At 47.4% G+C, this 24,300-nt stretch overlaps 1 protein-coding gene across 1 annotated transcript in view; it reads right to left on the reverse strand.

The window, feature by feature from the left end:
• Positions 1-3,645: 3,645 nt before the first annotated feature.
• galns (galactosamine (N-acetyl)-6-sulfatase) overlaps positions 3,646-24,300 on the reverse strand; it is a 67,714-nt gene continuing 47,059 nt past the window's right edge. Inside the window, exons 11-14 of the mRNA XM_059993383.1 lie at positions 21,379-21,481; positions 18,854-18,975; positions 7,947-8,064; positions 3,646-5,057 (exon numbers count right to left, since the gene is read on the reverse strand). Coding sequence (XP_059849366.1) covers positions 4,971-5,057; positions 7,947-8,064; positions 18,854-18,975; positions 21,379-21,481 — 430 coding nt within the window. The 3' untranslated portion in view covers positions 3,646-4,970. The remainder of the gene's footprint in view (positions 5,058-7,946; positions 8,065-18,853; positions 18,976-21,378; positions 21,482-24,300) is intronic.

A 24,300-nucleotide genomic window follows, 5' to 3' on the forward strand; every position in this document is an offset into this window, starting at 1 on the left:
ACATTCCCTCTCAGCTCTTAAACTCAAACCCATGGTTGATGAAGGCCAATGCACTGTATGCCTTAGCCACAGAGTCAACCTGCGCAGCAGCTTTGAGTGTCCTATGGATTGGACCCCAAGATCCCTCTGATCCTCCACATTGCCAAGAGTCTTGCCATTAATACCATATTCTGCCATCCTATTTGACCTACCAAAATGAACCACCTCACACTTACCTGGGTTGAACTCCATCTGCCACTTCTCAGACTGGTTTTGCATCCTATCAATGTCCCGCTGTAACCTCTGACAGCCCTTCACACTATCCACAACACCCCCAACCTTTGTGTCATCAGCAAATTTACTAACCCATCCCTAAAATTCCTCATCCAGGTCATTTATAAAAATCACAAAGAGAAGGGGTCCCAGAACAGATCAGAGGCATACCACTGGTCACTGACTTCCATGCAGAATATGACCAGTCTACAACCACTCTTTGTCTTCTGTGGGCAAGCTAGTTCTGGATCCACAAAGCAATGTTCCCTTGGATCCCATGCCTCCTTACTTTCTCAATAAGCCTTGCATGGGGTACGTTATCAAATGCCTTGCTGAAATCCATATACACTACATCTACTGCTCTACCTTCATCACTATGTTTTGTCACATCCTCAAAAAATTCAATCAGGATTGTAAGGCACAACCTGCCTTTGACAAAGCCATGTTGACTTATTCCTAATTATATTGTGCCTCTCCAAATGCTCATAAATCCTGCCTCTCAGGATCTTCTCCATCATCTTACCGACTACTGAAGTAAGACTCACTGGTCTATAATTTCCTGGGGTATCTCTACTTCCTTTCTTGAAAAAGGAAGCAACATCTGCAACCCTCCAATCCCCCGGAACCTCTCCCGTCCCCATTGATGATGCAAAGATCATCGCCAGAGGTTCAGCAATCTCTTCCCTCGCCTGCCACAGTAGCCTGGGGTACATCTCATCTGGTCCTGGTGACCTATCCAACTTGATGCTTTTCAAAAGCTCCAACACATCCTCTTTCTTAATAGCTATATGCTCAAGTTTTTCAGTCTGCTGTAAGTCATCCCTACAATCGCCAAGATCCTTTTCCATAGTCAATACTGAAGCAAAGTATGTATTCATTATGTACCTCAGCTACCTCCTCTGGTTCCATACACACATTTCCACTGTCACATGTGTTTGGTCCTATTCTTTCACGTCTTATTCAGATTGAGATTCAGTTTATTGTCATTTAGAAACCACAAATGCAAAAAATGAGACAATGTTCCTCCAGAATGATATCACAAAAGCACATGACAAAACAAACTACACCAGAAAATCCACATAACATTCGGCAATCCCCAATCCAGAGTCCAGAGAGGCTGCTGCGTATTAATATCGCGCTACCAGCGCGTTCCCTGGAAAGGAGCTCCAAATCCACCAGACAAACAAGACCAAAAACTAAAGCTACAAGACCTGCACAAAACCACATAGTTACAACAGTGCAACAATAGCATAATTGATTTAAAAAAAACAGACCATGGGCACAGTAAAAATAGTCCAAAGATGTTAAAGGACTATAAGCTCAAAAGAAATCACCACACAGTTTCCACAAGTCCCCAGGGTCCTGACAGACTCGCCATCCCACGCCGGCAGCAGAAGGGAATACCCCCGCTATGGACTTCTACGGCACCGCCCGACTCAGCCTCACAGACGCAGCACACAGTGAAAGCTCCGTCGAACCCAGCCTCACAGACGCAGCATGCACCAAAAGCGACCTGACTGCAGCGGACTCCGAGTCTGTCGAACCTCAAAGCCCACAACCATCCCCTCCGGCACAGCTTCTCTGAGCACCATCCTCTGCCGAGTGTATTAAGATGGCCCCGCCAACGCGACCCCAAGGACTGGGGGCCTGTTCTTCCCAGCAGAGTCTCGGACCTCACAGCAGCAGCAGCAATGGAGAAGGTCTTCCTGGAGATTTCCCGATGTTCCTCCATGCTCCCACGTCAGTTTTCAATTGATTATGATTGTGCACAGCAACCCACTTCACAAATAACAGATAATCAGGCCTGGAGTGGCCGCTTCAAGCTGCGTCACACCGCCATCTTGGAAAAACTCTATCATTGTCCTTATCCTCTTGCTCTTCACATCCTTGTAGAATGACTTGGGGTTTTCCTTAATCCTGCTCACCAAGGCCTTTTGATGGCCCCTTCTGGCTCTCCTAATTTCATTCTTAAGCTCCTTCCTGCTAGCCTTATAATCTAATAGATTTCTATCAATACCCTTCGTAAGCTTTTCTTTGCTTCTTGACTAGATTTACAACAGCTTTTGTACACCATGGTTCTTGTACCCTACCATCCTTTCCCTGTCTCATTGGAATGTACCTATGCAGAATGCCACACAAATATCCTCTAAACATTTGCCACACTTCTGCCGTACATTTCTCTAATAACATCTGTTCCCAATTTATGCTTCCAAGTTCCTGCCTGATAGCCTCATATTTTCCCTTACACCAATTAAACACTTCCCTAACTTGCCTGTTCCTATCCTTCTCCAATGCTACGGTAAAGGAGATAGAATTGTGATCACCATCTCCAAAATGCTCTCCCACCGGGAGACCTGACACCTGACCAGGTTCATTTCCCAACACCAGATCAAGTACAGCTTCTCCTCTTGTAGGCTTATCTATATATTGTGTTGAGAAACCTTCCTGAGCACACCAACAAACTCCACCCCATCTAAACCCCTTACTCTAGGGAGATGCCAACAATATTTGGGAAATTAGAATCTCCCACCACGACAACCTTGTTATTATTACACCTTTCCAGAATCTGTCTCCCTATCGGCTCCTTGATATCCCTGTTACTATTGGGTGGTCTATTAAAAAAAAACACCCAGTAGAGTTAAAGCAGCTAGTAGAGATTCTGTGTACTCTGACCATCCCATCATAGGAAAGATGTGGGGAGCATGCAGGGGAGGTTCACCGGCATGACAGCTGGATTAGTTCAAGCAGAGGTCAGAGAAACTTGGGCTGTTTTCTCTGTAGTCTTGGGGGAACCTGATAGAAGTGATAGGACAGACAGTCAGAATCTTTACCCCAGGGTGGAAATGTCAAATACTATAGGATAGAGATTTAAGGTGAGAGACTAAGTTTGGAGGCAATATGTGGGACAAGTTTTTTTCATTCAGAAAGTTCTTAAGACCATAAAGTACAGCAGCAGAATTAAGCCATTTGGCCTGTTGAGTCTGCTCTGTCGATCAAGGCTGATCCTTCTTCCCCCTCCTTAGCTGCACTCCCCAGCCATCTCCACGGCTTTGGTGCTGTAGCCAATCAAGAACCTATCAATCTCCGCCTTAAATACACACAACGACCTGGCCTCCACAGATGCCTATGGTAACAAATTCCACAAATTCACCACCCTCTGGCTAAAGAAATTTCCCTTATCTTTATTTTAAATGGATGACCTCTATCCTGAGGCTGTGCCCTCTTGTCCGAGACACCCCACCATGGTGGAAACATCCTTTCCACATCTACTCTGTCTAGGCCTTTCAACATTCGAAAGGTTTCAATGACATCCCCCCTCATCCTTCTGAGTACCAGCAAATATTCTTGGAATACACTGCCGGGGAAGTGGTAAAAACAGACACAAAAGAGAAGTAGAAGAGATGATCTTTATTGGCCCTCAAACAGGCAAGGAATGGAGAGACATAGACTGTGTGTGGGAGGTAGGATTAGTTTAAAATTGAATCAAGCTCCATAAGGAGAATGTGGGCTGAAGGGCCTGTTCCCTGTGCTATGATGTTGCCTGGATTGGGGAGCGAGCCTTATGTGAATAGGTTGAGTGAACTCGGCCTTTTCTCCTTGGAGTGGCGAAGGTTGAGAGGTGACCTGATAGAGGTGTATAAAATAACGGAGGTATTGATCGTGTGGATAGTCAGAGGCTTTTTCCCAGGGCTGAAATGGCTAGCACGAGAGGGCACAATTTTAAGGTGCTTGGAAGTAGGTACAGAGGAGATGTCAGGGGTACGATTTTTTACGCAGAGAGTGGAGAGCGTGTGGAATAGGCTGCCAGCGGCAGTGGTGGAAGCGTTTACGATAGAGTCTTTTAAGAGACTCCTGGACAGGTACATAGAGGTCAGAAAAATAGAGGGCTAGGTAATTTCTAAGGTAAGGACATGTTCAGCACAGCTTTGTGGGCCAAAGGCCTTGTATTGTGCTGTAGGTTTTCTATGTTTCTATGGTTTTCTGTGATTAACCTTGTTGTAGGCACCTAAATTAAACCAACGCTTGATATTATTACTACAACCTGGGAACCTCCGCATCCCAATGGTGTTTCTGCTCTTTGATGACTCTTGCTGCAGGTCCAAGATCAGTGCAGTTTATCCATCCACTGCAGCAGCCCTGCTGAACTCCTCTCCCTGCACTGGTCTCTTTCTCCCTTCCACCTGACTTACTTGACCTCCACCCTTGCACCAGTCTCCCTCAACCTCCTCCCTCTTCTTACTGGTCTCTCCCAAGCATACACTACCCTCTGCCAGCTTCTTCTGACTACCTGCTTCTCCCTCTGCCTGTCCTTCCTGAACACTCAGCTGCAGCAGTGGTCATACTGAGACACACGTCTGTAGGGACAATTGGTTCAGATCCAAGTACTCTCATTGTGCTGCAATTCATCATGCACATATAGTGTGTTTGAAGACAATGCCTTTAATTGGAGCATTTAATCTGAACATTTCCCGACAACCAGTGCTGGACAGATCAGAGGCTGCTGCCTGCCCGTGATCTGTTCAATGTGCTGGACAAATCAGAGACTGCAGTCAGCTCATGTCACCCCTGCCACCCACAACATGTCCCCTGTGCACCAGGTTCCAGTTCACTCAGCAGTTCAGTTTACTGCGAAACAGACCACGAGGGATGGTGGTGGGGAGCGGGCGGGCAGTTGCTGAGATTCCAACCCCCCCATCCACTTGGCCCTGACCACTGTGTCAGTGGGGCCAGATACATTTCCATGGTGCAGAGCTCGGGACCTTCAGGCATTTGCCAAGCTTCTCACAGCCAGGGGGGCTCCAGTTCTGTGGGAGAGAAGAAGAATCCAATTATCAGCTGCACAAAGTGAAATTTCCTCATCCTGCCCTGGTACGTCCCACAAGTCCCACCCTATGCATTGAAGTAGCAGCCATAGAGTCACAGAACCAGAAAGCAAAAAAAAAAAAATGGCCCATCTAGTATGTTCTGAACTATTAATATGCTTAGTCCAATTGACCTGCACCTGGGACCACAGCCCCTTATACCCCTTCCATCCATGTACCTATCCAAATTTCTCTTAAATTTTGAAATACATTCTGTATCTACCAGTTGCAGCTCATTCCACACTCTCACAACCCTGAGTAAAGAAGTTCCCTCTCATTTCCTCTTAAATATTTCACCTTTCACCCCTAAACCATGACCTCTAGTTCTAGTCTTGCACAACCTCAGTGGAAAAGGCCTGATTGCATTTACCCTATCTATACTCCTCATAATTGTGTACATCTTTACAACAAATCTCCCCTCATTCTCCTATGCTCCAGGGAATAAAGTCCTAGCCTCTTCAACATTTCCTTATAACTCAGGTCCTCAAGTCCTGGCAACATCCAAGTGAATTTTATCTGCACTCTTTCAATCCTATTTACATCTTTCCTGTAGGTAGGTGACCAAAACTGCACACAATACACCAAATTAGGCCTCACCAATGTCTTGCACAACTTCAACATAATATCCCAACTCCTGTACTCACTACTTTGATTTGCGAAGGTCTTCTTTACCAAAGGTTTTCCTTACAATCCTGTTTACCTGTGACACCACATTTAAGGAATTATGGACCTCTATTCCCAGATGCTTTTGTTCTACCACACTCTTCAGTGCCCTAACATTCACTGTGTAAGTCCGACCCTGGTTGGTCCTACCAAATTGCAGCACCTCACACTGATCTGCACTAAAGTCCATTTTTCCAGTCGGTCCAGATCCCACTGCAAGCCAAGATAGCCTTCCTCGCTGTCCATTACACCCCCAATCTTGGTGTCACCTACAAATTACTGAGCCAGTTAACCACATTGTCATCTTTATCAATGATCTGGATGATAAACAACAACAGACCCAGCACTGATCCCTGTGGCATTCTACTAGTTGCAGGCCCCCAGTCACAGAGGCAATGATCTATAACCACTCTTTGGCTTCTCTCACAAAGCCAATGTCTAATCCAATTTAATACCTCATCTTGAATGCGGGACCTTGTCAAAAGCCTTGTTAAAATACGTTTGTACATGTAGACAACATCCACTGCCTTGCTTTCATCACCTTGCTGAGTAACTTCTCCAAAAGACTATAAGATTAGTTAGACATGACTTACCATTCGTAAAGACATGTTGACTATCTCTAATCAGTCCCCGTCTATCCAAACACTCATGTTTCCAGTTCCTTTAGAATTCCTTCCAGTAACATTCCCATGACTGATGTCAGGCTTAGCGGCCTATAATTTTGTTGATTATTCTTAGAGCATTTATTAAACAACAGAACATTGGCTATCCTCTAATTTTCTGGTATCTCACCTGTGGCTAAAGATGTTTTAAATATCGCTGCTAGGGCCCCTGCAATTTCTGCACTAACCTCCTACAGGGTATGAGGGAACACCCTGTCAGACTCTGGGGATTTATCCTCCTTAATTTGCCTCAAGATTTGCCCCTAGGATTCTCTTCCCCCTTGTTTGCTAGAGCAATTTCGTGCCTTCTTTTAGCCATCCTGATTTCCTTCTTAAGTGTTCTCTTGCATTTCTTATGCTCCTCAAGCACCTCATTTGTCCCTACCTGCCTATGCCTGATATGCACTCCCTTTTTTCCCCCCTAAGCAGGGCCTCAATGTCTCTTAAAACCAACGTAACTAAACCTATAATCCTCGACTTTTATTCTGATGGGAACATACAAACTCTGCAATAAAATTTCACTTCTGAAGGCCTCCAACTTACCAAGTTCACCTTTGCCAGAAAGCAGCCTGTCCCAATCCACACTTGCCAGATCCTTTCTGATATCATCAAAGTTGGCCCTTCTCCATTTTAGAATCTCATCCCATGGACCAGACCTATTTTTTTCCATAATTACCTTGAAACTAAAGGCAAAATGATCACTAGATGCAAAGTCTATGGAAAAGAGTCCTACTAAAGGGTCTCGGCCTGAAACATTGACTGTATTCTTTTCCACAGACACTGCCTGGCCTGAGTTCCTCCAGAATTTTGCAAGTGTTGCTTGGACTTCCAACATTTGCAGATTGTCTCTTGTTTGTGACTAGATACAAAGTGCTCCCCTACACAAACGTCTGTCACCTGACCTGTCTCACTCTCTAACAGCAGATCAAGTATTGTGCAGTCTTTCATTGGGACTTCTACGTACTGATTAAGGAAACTTTCCTGAACATATTCAACAAAATTTATCCCATCTACTCCTTTTACAGTATAGGAGTACCAGTCAATGTGTGGTAAGTTTAAAATCACCTTCTATAACAACCTTATGTTTCTTGCAACAGTCTATGATCTCTACAAATTTCTTCCTCTAAATCCCATGGACTGCTGGGAGGCTGATAATATAACCCAATTAATGTGATCTTACCTTTCTTATTTTTCAGTTCTACCCATGAACCCTCAGTAGACGAGTTCCCCAGTCTGTCTTGACTGAGCACTGCTAGACCTCCTCCTTTACTCCGTCCCGTTCTGTCACATCTAAAACAGTAGAACCCTGGAACATTCAGCTACCAGTCACATATCCCTCCTGCAACCAAGTCTGACTAATGGCTACAATGTCCATGGTGGCAGGGGGAGAGATGGAAAATACTGAGGAAGTGGGATGGTGGACAGTAGACCGAACTCGACTCTCTCTTGCCCTACCTGTAGGGAGGAGCCAAATGTTACAACTCAGTGGGGGAAGACAAGCTCTCACCATGACGGCCCGGTCACAGATGTTCAGTTGCGGCTCGCCTGGCTCCAAGGATGCCCGGTGTTTTTGCACCACAGGAGAAATCCTCTTCATCCCCTGCTCATACTCCTGGTCAGAAAAACTGCAGTGGGGTGGGGGGGAAAGACAGGTGGAAAGAAGTGTAGCAGTTACAGAGGAAGTACAGTACAGGCAGAGAATAAAGTGAAGATGAGGCCTTAATCGTCATGTACTTACAGAGCCTATAAAACGTATTTACCCGCCTTGGAAGTTTTCATGTTTTATTGTTTTACAACATTGAATCACAGTGGATTTAATTTGGCTTTTTTGACACTGATCAACACAAAAACTCTTTCTTGTCAAAGTGAAAATAGATCTCTACAAAGTGACCTAAATTAATTACAAATATAAAACACAAAATAATGGATTGCACAAGTACTCACCCCCTTTACCATGACACAGCAAATCATCACTGGTGCAGCCAGTTGGTTTCAGAAGCCACATCGTCAGTGAAATGGAGATCACCTGTGTGCAGTCAAGGTGTTTTAATTGATTCACCTGTGTCTGGAAGGTCCAACTGCTGGTGAGTCAGGACCTATGACAACTCTGGAGAAGATCCAAACTTCAGTGGCTGAGATGGGAGAGACTACACATACAACAACTGTTGTCCGGGTGCTTCACCAGTCACAGCTTTATGGGGGAGTGTTGGAAAAAAAAGCCTCACATGAAATCTCGGCTTGTTTGCCAGAAGGCTTGTGGAAACTCTGAAGTCAGTTGGAAGAAGGTTCTCTGGTCTGGTAAATCCAAAATTGAACATTTTGGCCATGAGACTAAACACTACATTTGGTGTAAGCCAAACACTGCACACCATCGAAAATACACCATCCCTACCGTGAAGCATGGTGGTGGCTGCATCATGCTGTGGGGATGCTTCACTATAGCAGGCCTTGTGAAGGTAGAGGGTAAAATGAATACAGGGAAATCCTGGAGGACAATCTGCAAGAGAACTATGACATTGGAGAAGATTTGTTTTCCAGCAAGACAATGACCCCAAGCATAAAGCCAAAGCTACACAGGAATGTCTTAAAAACAATAAATTAATGTCAAGACAAAGTCCAGACCTCAGTCCAATTGAGAATTTGTGGCTGGACTTGAAAAGGGCTGTTCACTCACGATCCCAATGGAATCTGACAGAGCTTGAGCAGTTTTGTAAAGAAGAATGGGGAAGAATTGTCCAGATGTGCAAAGCTGATTGAGATCCATTCACACAGACTCAATTACTGTCAAAGGTGCATCTACCAAATACTAACTTGAAGGGGGTGAGTAATAATGCAATCAATTACTTAGTGTTTAATAATTGTAATAAGTTTAGACCAATTTGTAGACATTGGTTTTCACTTTGATACGAAAGAGTCTTTTCTGTTGATCAGTGACAAAAAAAGCCAAGTTAAATCCACTGTGATTCAATGTTATAAAATAATAAAACATGAAAACTTCTGGGAGGGGGGATACTTTTTATAGGCATTATACAGATACTAATTGCAACGTTTCAACAGTAAACCTGGCTGTCTTCCTCAGGCACAAATGACATCCCTCCAGGGACACCTTCTTGTATGCCCTTTCCAGTGAGCATAGCATGGGTGGGGCTTACAGCTTGATCCTGATTGACTGGATCTGAATTGCTTATCTTGATTGGTTAATTTGAATTGCCTTGTTCTGATTGAACATAGAACATTGAAATCTACAGCACATTACAGGCCCTTCAGCCCACAATGTTGTGCCGACCATGTAACCTACTCTAGAGACTGCCTAGAATTTCTCTACCGCACAGCCCTCTATTTCTAAACTCCATGTATCTAAGAGTCTCTACTGTTGCTGGCAGTGCACTCTGCACACTCATCACTCCCTGTTTGGAAAAACTTGCCTCTGATAGCCGGGCACCTTAACACTATGCCCCCTCATGTTAGCCATTTCAGCCCTGGGAAAAAGTCTCTGACTATCCACACAATCAATGCCTCTCATCATCTCATACACCTCTATCAGGTCACCTCTCATCCTCCGTCGCTGCAAGGAGAAAAGTTCACTCAACTTATTCTCATAAGGCATGTTCTCCAATTCAGGCAACATCCTTGTAAATCTCCTCTGCACCCTTTCCATAGTTTCCACATCCTTCCTGTAGCGAGGTGACTCCATCTGACACTTCTCAGCCCAGTTCTGTATTCTATCAATGTCACTCTGTAACCTCTGACAACCCTCCATACTATCCATGATACCCCCAACCTTTGTGACATCAGCAAATTTACTAACCCATCCCTCCACTTCCTCATCAGGTCATTTATAAAAATCACGGGGTTCTGGTTCCAGAACAGATCCCTACGGAACACCACTGGTCACGTCCTCCAAGCAGAATATGGACCATCCACAACCACCCTTTGCCTTCTGTGGTCAAGCCAATTCTGGATCCACAAAGCAATGTCTCCTTGGATCCCGTGCCTCATTACTTTCTGAATGAGCCTCGCATTGGGGAACCTTATCAAATGCCTTACTGAAATCCATATACACTATATCCTCTGCTCTACCTTCATCCTCAAAGAATTCAATCAGGCTTGTAAGGCACCTACTGCCCTTGACAAAACAATGTTTACTATCCCTAATCAGATTATGTCTTTCCAAATGTGCATAAATCCTGCCTCCCAGGATGTTTTCTAACAACTTGCCCACCACTAAAGTAAGACTCATTGAGAGGTCCCAGACTGGAGCTATCTCTACACTCTTAGGCTATGTCCACTCTATGCCAGATAAATCTGTAACCGAAGCTTTTTCTCTTCGTTTTTACCCTCCATCCACACTAAAATGGCGTTTTCGTCCCCCAAAACTGGAGCTTTTCAGAAACGCTTTCCAGGGTGGGTATTTTTGAAAACACTGTTTGGGCAGATCAGTGTGGACGGGGTAACCAGAGACTTCTGAAAACGCTGTCAGAAGGCAGCGTGCTATTTCATTGTATTCTTGAACGCAACCTTACAATTTCAGAACAGACGGCAACGAAACTGAGTCCAGAAGAGTTGGAAATGTACTCACCAAATACTTTGACCCAGAACTTACTGAATAAATAAGTATACTCACTTTGCCCTGTTTTCTGTCCTTGCTCGTATGAAGGTGGTTTACCTATTTATGCAAGTACTTCTCTGACAATAGATGTGTAACAGCCTAATGTAACATTGTATGGAAATGCAAGATAACACTGATGCAGACATGTTTTATACACTTAACAAGGTGCTTTATTAATGCAACAGAGTTAGTCAGTTTTTCAATGTTCGTTATCAGCTGGGTCATACTGCCCCTGAACTCCCTGTCGGTTGCCTCCATACGCTCCAGTATTTGTTTTTTTTTACTTTTAAGTTCTCCTTTGCGAGAGCCAACAGCTGTCCATGGTTTTAAGTTTTCCAGTCTGTAACTACACAAACGTGCACTTTTACGACGAGATTCGACACCAAACACATTGCTTGTTTTCGGTATATGTGTCCTGCGCATGCACGGTAGGAGAAGATTCGCCGAAATCTCTGTTTCAATGTAGACAGAGATATTTTTAAAAACACATAGTGTGGGTGCCTATCGTTTTTACGCGAAACCGGCGTTTTCAAAATTATCTGGTCTAGTGTGGATGCGGCCTTAGAATGTACATTTAGATCCCCCACATACTCCATCTCTAGTGATCCTCCAATCTTTCTCTTGTAAGCATTCTCCTCCCTGCCAGGGATGCTGGCCTCACCGAACCTTGGCCTACTGGGCCATAATAAGCAATGTTCAGCAATCTCACGTCATTCTGCTCTGAAGTTTTTTTAAAGCACTTATCCTGGTCTTCGTTGGCCTTCCAATTTCACCGATGTATACTTTTTGGCATGGTGACAGAGGTATGGAGCACACAACTCCCTTATGCAGTTCTTTAGGTCTTCTAGAAGCCACTTTGCTTAGCTTTTTTCTAATTGTGACCTCACTTTTTGCTATTAACTGGACACCATATTTTTGGCAAATTGGTCAGCTTCTCAGTTCTGCTGGCACTGTATGGCCCAATAATGTTCTGTCTGGAGGTTGTCTTTGTTTTGGTGTTCTGTTGCAGTCCATTCCTGTTTAATTGTGTGCACAGAGTACCCATCTTCCTTGAATGTTTCTCTGCTCTTTATGCATTCTTTCTCCTTTGCAACTCTAGTTGTCCACAAGGTGCAATATCTCACACAATGCCAAGTATTTTCTTTGGATGATTTTGACTGAAAATTCAGGTACTAGCCTGTGTGAGTCATCTTCCTGTAAACACTCATCTCCAGCTTCTCTACCGTCTGATTTCCCATAACATCTAAAAATGGCAAAGTACTCTCACTTCTACTGTCATGGTAAACTGTATAGCCTTATTCTGATTGTTTCAATCTAAGTATGTGACTGTTAAAGCCAAAGGACAGTATGGATAGATTTGATAACCAATCACAAAGCTTCCGTAGTCACTGTAGAGCCCATCTTATCAGAATAAGGAACCATTCAACAATGTTACAACAGCAGGATAAGAGCTGTCCTTGAGGCTGGTGGACTGTGCTTTCAGGCTTTTGTATCTTTTGCCCGATGGAGAAGAGGAATGGTGGTAGATGTGTGTGGAGTAGAAGGCATGTAAGCATGAGGGTACGTGTGGGGACATGTGCGGGGTAGGGGTGTGTGGTGGAGAGGATGTGAGGATGTGTGTGGTGGACGTGGGCGAGTTGGTGTGTACTGGAGGATGTGTGTGGTGGATGTGGGCGAGTTGGTGTGTACCGGAGGATGTGGGCGAGTTGGTGTGTACTGGAGGATGTGTGTGGTGGACGTGGGCGAGTTGGTGTGTACTGGAGGATGTGTGTGGTGGATGTGGGCGAGTTGGTGTGTACCGGAGGATGTGGGCGAGTTGGTGTGTACCGGAGGATGTGTGTGGTGGACGTGGGTGAGTTGGTGTGTACCGGAGGATGTATGTGGTGGAGGTGGGCGAGTTGGTGTGTACTGGAGAATGTGGGTGAGTTGGTGTGTACTGGAGGATGTATGTGGTGGAGGTGGGCGAGTTGGTGTGTACCGGAGGATGTGTGTGGTGGACGTGGGCGAGTTGGTGTGTACTGGAGAATGTGGGCGAGTTGGTGTGTACTGGAGAATGTGGGCGAGTTGGTGTGTACTGGAGGATGTGTGTGGTGGATGTGGGCAAGTTGGTGTGTACTGGAGGATGTGTGTGGTGGACGTGGGCGAGTTGGTGTGTACTGGAGGATGTGTGTGGTGGACGTGGGCGAGTTGGTGTGTACTGGAGGATGTGTGTGGTGGACGTGGGCGAGTTGGTGTGTACTGGAGGATGTGTGTGGTGGATGTGGGCGAGTTGGTGTGTACTGGAGGATGTGTGTGGTGGACGTGGGCGAGTTGGTGTGTACTGGAGGATGTGTGTGGTGGACGTGGGCGAGTTGGTGTGTACCGGAGGATGTGTGTGATGGATGTGGGTGAGTTGGTGTGTACTGGAGGATGTGTGTGGTGGATGTGGGCGAGTTGGTGTGTACTGGAGGATGTGTGTGGTGGACGTGGGCGAGTTGGTGTGTACCGGAGGATGTGTGTGGTGGACGTGGGCGAGTTGGTGTGTACTGGAGGATGTGTGTGGTGGACGTGGGCGAGTTGGTGTGTACCGGAGGATGTATGTGGTGGACGTGGGCGAGTTGGTGTGTACTGGAGAATGTGGGCGAGTTGGTGTGTACTGGAGGATGTGTGTGGTGGATGTGGGCGAGTTGGTGTGTACTGGAGGATGTATGTGGTGGACGTGGGCGAGTTGGTGTGTACCGGAGGATGTGTGTGGTGGATGTGGGCGAGTTGGTGTGTACCGGAGGATGTGTGTGGTGGACGTGGGCGAGTTGGTGTGTACTGGAGGATGTGTGTGGTGGATGTGGGCGAGTTGGTGTGTACCGGAGGATGTGTGTGGTGGACGTGGGCGAGTTGGTGTGTACTGGAGGATGTGTGTGGTGGACGTGGGCGAGTTGGTGTGTACCGGAGGATGTGTGTGGTGGACGTGGGCGAGTTGGTGTGTACTGGAGGATGTGTGTGGTGGACGTGGGCGAGTTGGTGTGTACTGGAGGATGTGTGTGGTGGACGTGGGCGAGTTGGTGTGTACTGGAGAATGTGGGCGAGTTGGTGTGTACTGGAGGATGTGTGTGGTGGACGTGGGCGAGTTGGTGTGTACCGGAGGATGTGTGTGGTGGACGTGGGTGAGTTGGTGTGTACCGGAGGATGTGTGTGGTGGATGTGGGTGAGTTGGTGTGTACTGGAGGATGTGTGTGGTGGATGTGGGCGAGTTGGTGTGTACCGGAGGATGTGTGTGGTGGATGTGGGTGAGTTGGTGTGTACTGGAGGATGTGTGTGGTGGACGTGGGCGAGTTGGTGTGTACTGGAGGATGTGTGTGGTGGACGTGGGCGAGTTGGTGTGTACTGGAGGATGTGTGTGGTGGATGTGGGCGAGTTGGTGTGTACTGGAGGATGTGTGTGGTGGACGTGGGCGAGTTGGTGTGTACCGGAGGATGTGTGTGGTGGATGTGGGCGAGTTGGTGTGTACTGGAGGATGTGTGTGGTGGATGTGGGCGAGTTGGTGTGTACCGGAGGATGTGTGTGGTGGACGTGGGCGAGTTGGTGTGTACCGGAGGATGTGTGTGGTGGACGTGGGCGAGTTGGTGTGTACTGGAGAATGTGGGCGAGTTGGTGTGTACCGGAGGATGTGTGTGGTGGACGTGGGCGAGTTGGTGTGTACCGGAGGATGTGTGTGGTGGACGTGGGCGAGTTGGTGTGTACTGGAGGATGTGTGTGGTGGACGTGGGCGAGTTGGTGTGTACCGGAGGATGTGTGTGGTGGACGTGGGCGAGTTGGTGTGTACTGGAGGATGTGTGTGGTGGACGTGGGCGAGTTGGTGTGTACCGGAGGATGTGTGTGGTGGACGTGGGCGAGTTGGTGTGTACCGGAGGATGTATGTGGTGGACGTGGGCGAGTTGGTGTGTACTGGAGAATGTGGGCGAGTTGGTGTGTACTGGAGGATGTGTGTGGTGGATGTGGGCGAGTTGGTGTGTACTGGAGGATGTATGTGGTGGACGTGGGCGAGTTGGTGTGTACCGGAGGATGTGTGTGTTGGATGTGGGCGAGTTGGTGTGTACCGGAGGATGTGTGTGGTGGACGTGGGCGAGTTGGTGTGTACTGGAGGATGTGTGCGGTGGATGTGGGCGAGTTGGTGTGTACCGGAGGATGTGTGTGGTGGACGTGGGCGAGTTGGTGTGTACTGGAGGATGTGTGTGGTGGACGTGGGCGAGTTGGTGTGTACCGGAGGATGTGTGTGGTGGACGTGGGCGAGTTGGTGTGTACTGGAGGATGTGTGTGGTGGACGTGGGCGAGTTGGTGTGTACTGGAGAATGTGGGCGAGTTGGTGTGTACTGGAGAATGTGGGCGAGTTGGTGTGTACTGGAGGATGTGTGTGGTGGATGTGGGCGAGTTGGTGTGTACCGGAGGATGTGTGTGGTGGACGTGGGCGAGTTGGTGTGTACCGGAGGATGTGTGTGGTGGACGTGGGCGAGTTGGTGTGTACCGGAGGATGTGTGTGGTGTTCGTGGGCGAGTTGGTGTGTACTGGAGGATGTGTGTGGTGTTCGTGGGCGAGTTGGTGTGTACCGGAGGATGTGTGTGGTGGACGTGGGCGAGTTGGTGTGTACTGGAGGATGTGTGTGGTGGACGTGGGCGAGTTGGTGTGTACTGGAGGATGTGTGTGGTGGACGTGGGCGAGTTGGTGTGTACTGGAGGATGTGTGTGGTGGATGTGGGCGAGTTGGTGTGTACCGGAGGATGTGTGTGGTGGATGTGGGCGAGTTGGTGTGTACTGGAGGATGTGTGTGGTGGACGTGGGCGAGTTGGTGTGTACTGGAGGATGTGTGTGGTGGATGTGGGCGAGTTGGTGTGTACCGGAGGATGTGTGTGGTGGACGTGGGCGAGTTGGTGTGTACTGGAGGATGTGTGTGGTGGATGTGGGCGAGTTGGTGTGTACTGGAGGATGTGTGTGGTGGACGTGGGCGAGTTGGTGTGTACCGGAGGATGTATGTGGTGGACGTGGGCGAGTTGGTGTGTACTGGAGAATGTGGGCGAGTTGGTGTGTACTGGAGAATGTGGGCGAGTTGGTGTGTACTGGAGGATGTGTGTGGTGGATGTGGGCGAGTTGGTGTGTACCGGAGGATGTGTGTGGTGGACGTGGGCGAGTTGGTGTGTACTGGAGAATGTGGGCGAGTTGGTGTGTACCGGAGGATGTGTGTGGTGGACGTGGGCGAGTTGGTGTGTACCGGAGGATGTGTGTGGTGGATGTGGGCGAGTTGGTGTGTACCGGAGGATGTGTGTGGTGGACGTGGGCGAGTTGGTGTGTACTGGAGAATGTGGGCGAGTTGGTGTGTACTGGAGGATGTGTGTGGTGGACGTGGGCGAGTTGGTGTGTACTGGAGGATGTGTGTGGTGGACGTGGGTGAGTTGGTGTGTACTGGAGGATGTGTGTGGTGGATGTGGGTGAGTTGGTGTGTACTGGAGGATGTGTGTGGTGTTCGTGGGCGAGTTGGTGTGTACCGGAGGATGTGTGTGGTGGACGTGGGCGAGTTGGTGTGTACTGGAGGATGTGTGTGGTGTTCGTGGGCGAGTTGGTGTGTACCGGAGGATGTGTGTGGTGGACGTGGGCGAGTTGGTGTGTACTGGAGGATGTGTGTGGTGGACGTGGGCGAGTTGGTGTGTACCGGAGGATGTGTGTGGTGGACGTGGGCGAGTTGGTGTGTACTGGAGAATGTGGGCGAGTTGGTGTGTACCGGAGGATGTGTGTGGTGGACGTGGGCGAGTTGGTGTGTACTGGAGGATGTGTGTGGTGGATGTGGGCGAGTTGGTGTGTACCGGAGGATGTGTGTGGTGGACGTGGGCGAGTTGGTGTGTACTGGAGAATGTGGGCGAGTTGGTGTGTACTGGAGGATGTGTGTGGTGGACGTGGGCGAGTTGGTGTGTACTGGAGGATGTGTGTGGTGGACGTGGGTGAGTTGGTGTGTACTGGAGGATGTGTGTGGTGGATGTGGGTGAGTTGGTGTGTACTGGAGGATGTGTGTGGTGTTCGTGGGCGAGTTGGTGTGTACCGGAGGATGTGTGTGGTGGACGTGGGCGAGTTGGTGTGTACTGGAGGATGTGTGTGGTGTTCGTGGGCGAGTTGGTGTGTACCGGAGGATGTGTGTGGTGGACGTGGGCGAGTTGGTGTGTACTGGAGGATGTGTGTGGTGGACAGACATTTGGAGAGTGACGTGTGGGAGAGGGAGCTGTGTGCAGGGAGGGGAAAGTTGTGCATGGGGATGAGGCATGCGGGGAAGGGAGGCGATGTGTGTGTGGGCAAGGTGTGCAGGTGAGAGAGATGTGTACTGGAGAGAATGTGTAGAAGGAGAGGCAGTGTGTACAGGGTCAACTCTCACTGGGACACACTCCACACCTGTTTGGTGCTGGGTTCGTGGAGGGAGGAAAGCCATGAGATACACAGACCGTAAGACAGAGGAACAGAACTGGGCCATTTGGCCCATTGAGTCTGCTCAGTCATTCCATCATGGCTGATTTATTCATGGCTCTCAAGTCCATTCTTCTGCCTTGTCCCCGTAACCTTTGATGCTTCGATTAATCAAGAACCTATATTCCCAATGACTTGGCCTTCACAGCCATCTGTGACGATGACTAACATAGATTCACCACCCTCTGGCTAAAGAAGTTCCTCCTCATCTCTGTTCTTTATGGACACCCCTCTATTCTGAGGTTGTGCTCTCTGGTCCTAGACTCCCCCACTATGGGAAACATCCTCTCTACATCCACTCTATCTGTGACCTCTGGTCCTAGACTGCCCCACTGTGGGAAACATCCTCTCTATCTGTGTCCTCTGGTCTGAGACTCCCCCACTATGGGAAACATCCTCTCCATATCCACTCTATCTGTGTCCTCTGGTCCTAGACTGCCCCACTATGGGAAACATCCTCTCTATCTGTGTCCTCTGGTCCTAGACTCCCCCACTATGGGAAACATCCTCTCCACATCCACTCTATCTGTGCCCTCTGGTCCTAGACTGCCCCACTATGGGAAACATCCTCTCTACGTCCACTCTATCTGTGTCCTCTGGTCCTAGACTCCCCCACTATAGGAAACATCCTCTCCACATCAATTCTATCTGTGCCCTCTGGTCCTAGACTGCCCCACTATGGGAAACATCCTCTCTACATCCACTCTATCTGTGTCCTCTGGTCCTAGACTCCCCCACTATGGGAAACATCCTCTCCACATCCACTCTATCTGTGTCCTCTGATCCTAGACTCCCCTCCCATAGGAAACATCCTCTCCACATCCACTCTATCTGTGTCCTCTGGTCCTAGACTCCCCCACTATTGGAAACAGCCACTCTATTAAGGCCTTTCAATATTCAATAGATTTCAGTGAGATCCCTCTTATTCTCCTAAACTCCAGTCAGTACAGTCCCTGAGCCATCAAACACTCCTCATACATTAACTCTTTCATTCCTGGGATCCTTCTTGTGAACCACTTCTGAGCCCTCTCAATGCCAGCACATCTCTTCTTAAATATGGGGTCCATAACTGTTCACGATACATGCTTTATGAAACCTTAGCATTACATCATTGTTTAATAGAGCCCCGCAAACTGAATGCCAACATTACATTTACCTTCTTTACCACCAACTTAACCTGCAAGTTAACCTTTAGGGAATGCTGTATGAGGACTGTCAGAGGAAGATACCAGCCAACGACAGTCCATCATGGAGAGAGTGTGATGGGTTATCCCAGACACCAACAGCCTGGCCATTTCCCAGGTTCAGGTCAGACTCCCCCACTCTCACCTGATGCGGTACTTCTCCCCCGGATCCCGACCAAGGTGGAAGAGCAGTGGCTGATTGGAGTGGTCCCACTGATCATGGGTGGTAATACCTGTCATGTTCTGACCTGGGCAGAAATTAATTCCCTGAAATAACAAAGGATCAGATGTTAAACATCTCAGGGAAATAAAGGTAGATAAATCACCCGACACTGATGAGATGTATCATACTGTCAGGACGGCAAGGAAGCTCTGAGACACTCCAACATTCACCATTCACAGGTGAGGTCCCCAATGACTGTAGGACAGCAGATGTGGAATCTTTATTTGAGAAGGGCAAAAGGAATAAATCTGGTGTGCAAAGACCTGTCAGTCACGTTTAAAGCGAGTCGGAAACTGGAGCTGAACTTGTCATTTCCAGAACGAGTCAGAAACTGGGGCTGAACCTGTCCCATCAGAGCGAGACGGAAACTGGAACTGAACCTGTCCCATCAGAGTGAGACAGAAACTGGAGCTGAACCTGTCCCATCAGAGTGAGACGGAAACTGGAACTGAACCTGTCCCATCAGAGTGAGACGGAAACTGGAACTGAACCTGTCCCATCAGAGTGAGACGGAAACTGGAACTGAACCTGTCCCATCAGAGTGAGACGGAAACTGGAACTGAACCTGTCCCATCAGAGTGAGACGGAAACTGGAACTGAACCTGTCCCATCAGAGTGAGACGGAAACTGGAACTGAACCTGTCCCATCAGAGCGAGTCGGAAACTGGAGCTGAACCTGTCCCATCAGAGTGAGTCGGAAACTGGAGCTGAACCTGTCCCATCAGAGTGAGACGGAAACTGGAACTGAACCTGTCCCATCAGAGCGAGAAGGCAAATTATGGCTGAACCTGACTTGGCGATCAGAAGTAGAGGAGGGCGGTGGTGGCACCTTCTCTGTCTGGAAATCTGTAATCTATGGTGTTACTGTCATATATAAACAACAGATGAGAATATCAGTGTCTGATGAATATGTTTGAGCATGACATGAAAATTGTTGGAATCACAGATACCGAAGGAGGTTCGCAAATACAAGAAATTCTGCAGATGCTGGAAATACGCAAAATGCTGGAGGAATTCAGCTGGTCTGGCAACATCTATGGAATGGGTTAAACAGTTGACATTTCAGGCCGAGATGCTTCATCAGGACTGAGGAAGACTATCTATAGATACAGATCAGCTGGGAAGTTGGGTGGAGTGGTGGCACATGGAATCTAATCCATGTAGGAAAGTAAGTGAGGGAAGGGGAATCATAATGCTATCAGACTGCAATGTAGTATGAATCAGTAACGGATAAACTCAGGAAATGCACAATGGGAATGTGGAGGTTGCTTAGGGAACACTGCAGGGGGATCTGGATAGGTCTGGATGACAGAATTGATGGCTTTGTGGCCAAGTTTACAGATGATATGAAGATAGGTGGTGGGGCAGGGAAACTGCAAAAGGATAGATTGAGAGAATGGGCAAAGAAATGGCAGATGGAATATAGTATCAGGAAGTGTAAGGTCATGCACTTTGGTAGGTGAAATAAAGAGTAGGCTCTTTCTGAACAGGGAGAAAAGTCAAAAATCTGAGGTGCAAAGGGACTTGGGAGTCCTTGTGCAGGAATCCCTAAAGGTCAACTGCAGGTTGAGTCAGTAGTGAGGAAGGCAAATACAATGCTGGCATTCATTTCAAGAGGAGTAGAATATAAAAGCATATAATGCTGAGGCTTTATAAGGCACTGGTCAGACAACACAGTTTTTTTGTGCTCCTTATCTAAGAAAAGATGTACTAGTGTGGAGAGGGTTTAGAGGAGGTTCACGAGAATGATTCAGGGAATGGAAGAGTTAACATATGAGGAGTGTTTCATTGCACTGGGTCTGCACTCACTGAAATTCAGAAGAATTTGGGAGATCTCATCGAAACCTATTGGATGTTGAAAAGCTCTGACAGAATGGATGTGGAGAGGATGCTTCCTTTAGCAGGAGAGTCTAGGACCAGTGGGCAAAGTCTCAGAATAGAGGAATGTCCATTTATAACAGAGATGAGGAGGAATTCCTTTAGCCAGAGAGTGGTGAATCTGTGAAACTCATTGCCATGGACGACTATAGAGACCAAGTCATTGGGTATACTTAAAGTGGAATTTGATAGGTTCTTGATTAGTCAGATTATCAAAGGTTATGGGGAAAAGGCCATAAATGGGGTTGAGAGGGATAATAAATCAGCCGCAATGGAATGGTGGAGCGAACTCAATGGGCTGAATGGCCTAATTCTGCTATTATATCTTACTGTATTATGGCTTGTCCCATTGAGGCAGGGAAAGGATGGTAGGGCGAACAAACCATGGTTGAAAGAGATGTGGAATATCTAGTCAAGAGCAAGAAAGAAGCTGATTAAAATTTGGGAAGCAAGAATCAGACAGGGCTCTAGAGTGTTACAGATCGCCACCACCCTGCCTGCCCACCTGCAGTCAGACTATCCTCAGCCTCAGGTCCCTGACTCCTGACCCACAGCAGATGCTGACTTACCTTCTGCAGCTCTTTCCAAGAATTGGTCCAGGTCCAGTAATGTGCCTTGTACATTCCAAGCCGCACAGCCATTAACTGGTCACCACGGTAGTAAAACACTGGCCTGGAGAGTGAGATAAAGGTTCGAAGTTCAAAGTAAATGTATCATCAAGGTACAACTATGGTAGCATATACTACCATTGTTTTGCAGGCATTCAGTAAGCACAAAGAAACACAACAGAATCAATGAAAAACACACACAAGATGGACGAACAACCGGTGTGTGAAAGACAACAAACTGAGGAAATACATACTTACATAAATATATAGGAAAATAAACAAGCAAGCAATAAATATCGTGAACATAAGTTGAAGAGTCCTTGAAAGTGAGCTCATGGGTTGTGAGAACAGTTGAGTGAAATTGTCCCCTCTGGTTCAAGAGCCTGATAGTTAAGGGGGTAAACTAACACTGAGATGCCCTCTGCAGTGCCCAGGACATGTGTATCACACCCACAGCACAGAATGAGCCCACACTTACACCAAGTTAAATACACACATTTTAGGAGCAACACAAAAGATGCTGGAGCGACTCAATAGGTCATGCAAAAACTATGGAGGGGGATAAACAGTCAATGTTTCAAGGCACAATGTAGTCCTGATGAAGGGTCTTGGCCTGACATGTCAACTGCTTATTTCCCATCACAAATGCTGTCTGACTTCCTGCATTCCTCCAGAATTTTGTGCATGTTGCTGAAGATTTCCAGCTGCTGTAGAATTTCTTGTGTCCTACATTTTCAGATGTAGGCAGGACTTCAAGAATGGAGACATCAACATGACATGACTTTTCAGCTTCAGAGTTTGCATTTGACACCAATGGCACCAGTGCCTCTCTCTCTACTGTCCGAGAGTACCCTGTTGTTGGTGCCCAGGGGTTACATATCACAACTGATTACTAATCTTCCTCTAAAATACTGGAAGTGCCTGCTCCAGGAAAGTGTGATGGGATGGTATAGTGGGAGCTGCACTCTGTGTTTGACCCCCATGGGTGTGATGTGATAGTGCGGAGGGAGCTTCATTCTACACCTGACCTCAGGAGTGTGTGATGAGACAGTGTAGAGGGAGCTTCACTTTGTGTCTTACTCCCATGGGAGTGTGATGGAACAGACTAGAGGGAGCTTCACTCTACGTCTGATCCCAGGAGTGTGTGATAGGATGGTGTGGAGGGAGCTTCACTCTTTGTCTGATCCCGGGAGTGTGTGATGGGATAGCAACGAGAAAGATTGACTGTCTGACTCCCATGGGTGTGTGATGGGACAATGTGCAGTGAACCTCAGTCTGTGTCTGACCCCATGAATATGTGAAGGGATGGTGATAAGTGAGTCGGGCCTGGGAGTGTGTCTTGAGACAATGTGGAGGGAAAGTCAGTCTGTGTCTGACCATAAGACATAGTATTAGGCCATTCAGCCCATCGAGTCTGCTCCACCATTCCATCATGGCTGATCCCAGATCCCACTCAACCCCATTCCCAGGTTTCTTGCCACATCCTCTGATGCCCTGGCTGATCGGAAAATGATCAACTTCTGCCTTAAATATAACCACGGACTTGGCTTCCATTGCTGTCAGAGCATCCCACAGATTCTCTGGCTAAAAAAAACTCCTCCTTACCTCTGATTTAAAAGGGTCACCCCTCAATTTTGAGGCTGTGCTCTCTAGTTCTGGATACCCTCACCATAGAAAACATCCTCTCCACATTCACCCTATTCAGTCCTTTCAAAACTCGTTAGGTTTCGATGAGATGCCCCCCCCCCCCATTCTTCTAAATTCCAGTGATTACTGGCCCAAAACTGCCAAATGCTCCTTGAATGTTAACCCCTTCATTCCCAGAATCATTCTTGTGAACCTCCTCTGGACCCTCTCCAATGACAACACATCCTTTCTGAGATGTGGGGCCCAAACCTATTGACAATGTTCCATGCAACTTGACTAGTGACTTATAAAACCTCAGCATTATCTCCTTGTTTTTATATTCTATTTCCCTTGAAATAAATGGCAACATTGCAATTGCCTTCTTTACCACAGACTCAAACCTATAAATTAAACTTCTGAGAGTTTTGCACGAGGAATCCTAAGTCGCTGTAGATTCTGAAGTTTGAACCTTCTCCCCATTTAGGTAATAGTCTGCACTATTGTTCCTTTCATCAAAATGATTATCATAAGTTTCCCAACACTGTATTCCATCTGCCATTTTTCCAGTTTGTCTAAGAATTGGTTGAGCAATCTCAGCCTTTTCTCCTTGGAGTGACGGAGGATGAGAGGTGACCTGATAGAGGTGTACTAGATGATGAGAGGCATTGATCCTGTGGATAGTCAGAGGCTTTTTCCCAGGCTGAAATGGTTGCCACAAGAGGACACAGGTTGAAGGTGCTGGGGAGTAGGTACAGAGGAGATGTTAGGAGTTAAGTATTTTACTCAGAGAGTGGTGAGTGTGTGGAATGAGCTGCTGGCAACGGTGGTGGAGGCGGCAGTGATAGGGTCTTTTAAGAGACTTTTGGATAATTACATGGAACTTAGAAAAATAGAGGACTCTAGGTAAGCCTAGTAATTTCTAAGGTAGGGACATGTTTGGCACAACTTTGTGGGCTGAAGGGCCTGTATTGTGCTGTAGGTTTTCTATGTTTTGTAATTGCAATGGCACTCACTCCTGGTCCCTGACACTCATGGACCTTTGTCACACTGCTAATGTCTTCCACAGTGTACCCATTAAGTTCATCTGCCATTCCTTTGTCCCCCATTACTACCTCACCGGCATCATTTTCCAGTAGTTCAGTATCATCTCTCACCTCCCTTTTACCCTTTATATAACTGAAAAAAACTTCTGGTATCTCGCTTTATATTATTGGCTAGTATGCCCTCATATTTAAACCTTTCCCCTCTTACAGCTTT

The sequence above is a fragment of the Hypanus sabinus genome, chromosome 17 (assembly GCF_030144855.1).
Source record: "Hypanus sabinus isolate sHypSab1 chromosome 17, sHypSab1.hap1, whole genome shotgun sequence".
NCBI classification, from domain to species: Eukaryota; Metazoa; Chordata; class Chondrichthyes; order Myliobatiformes; family Dasyatidae; genus Hypanus; species Hypanus sabinus.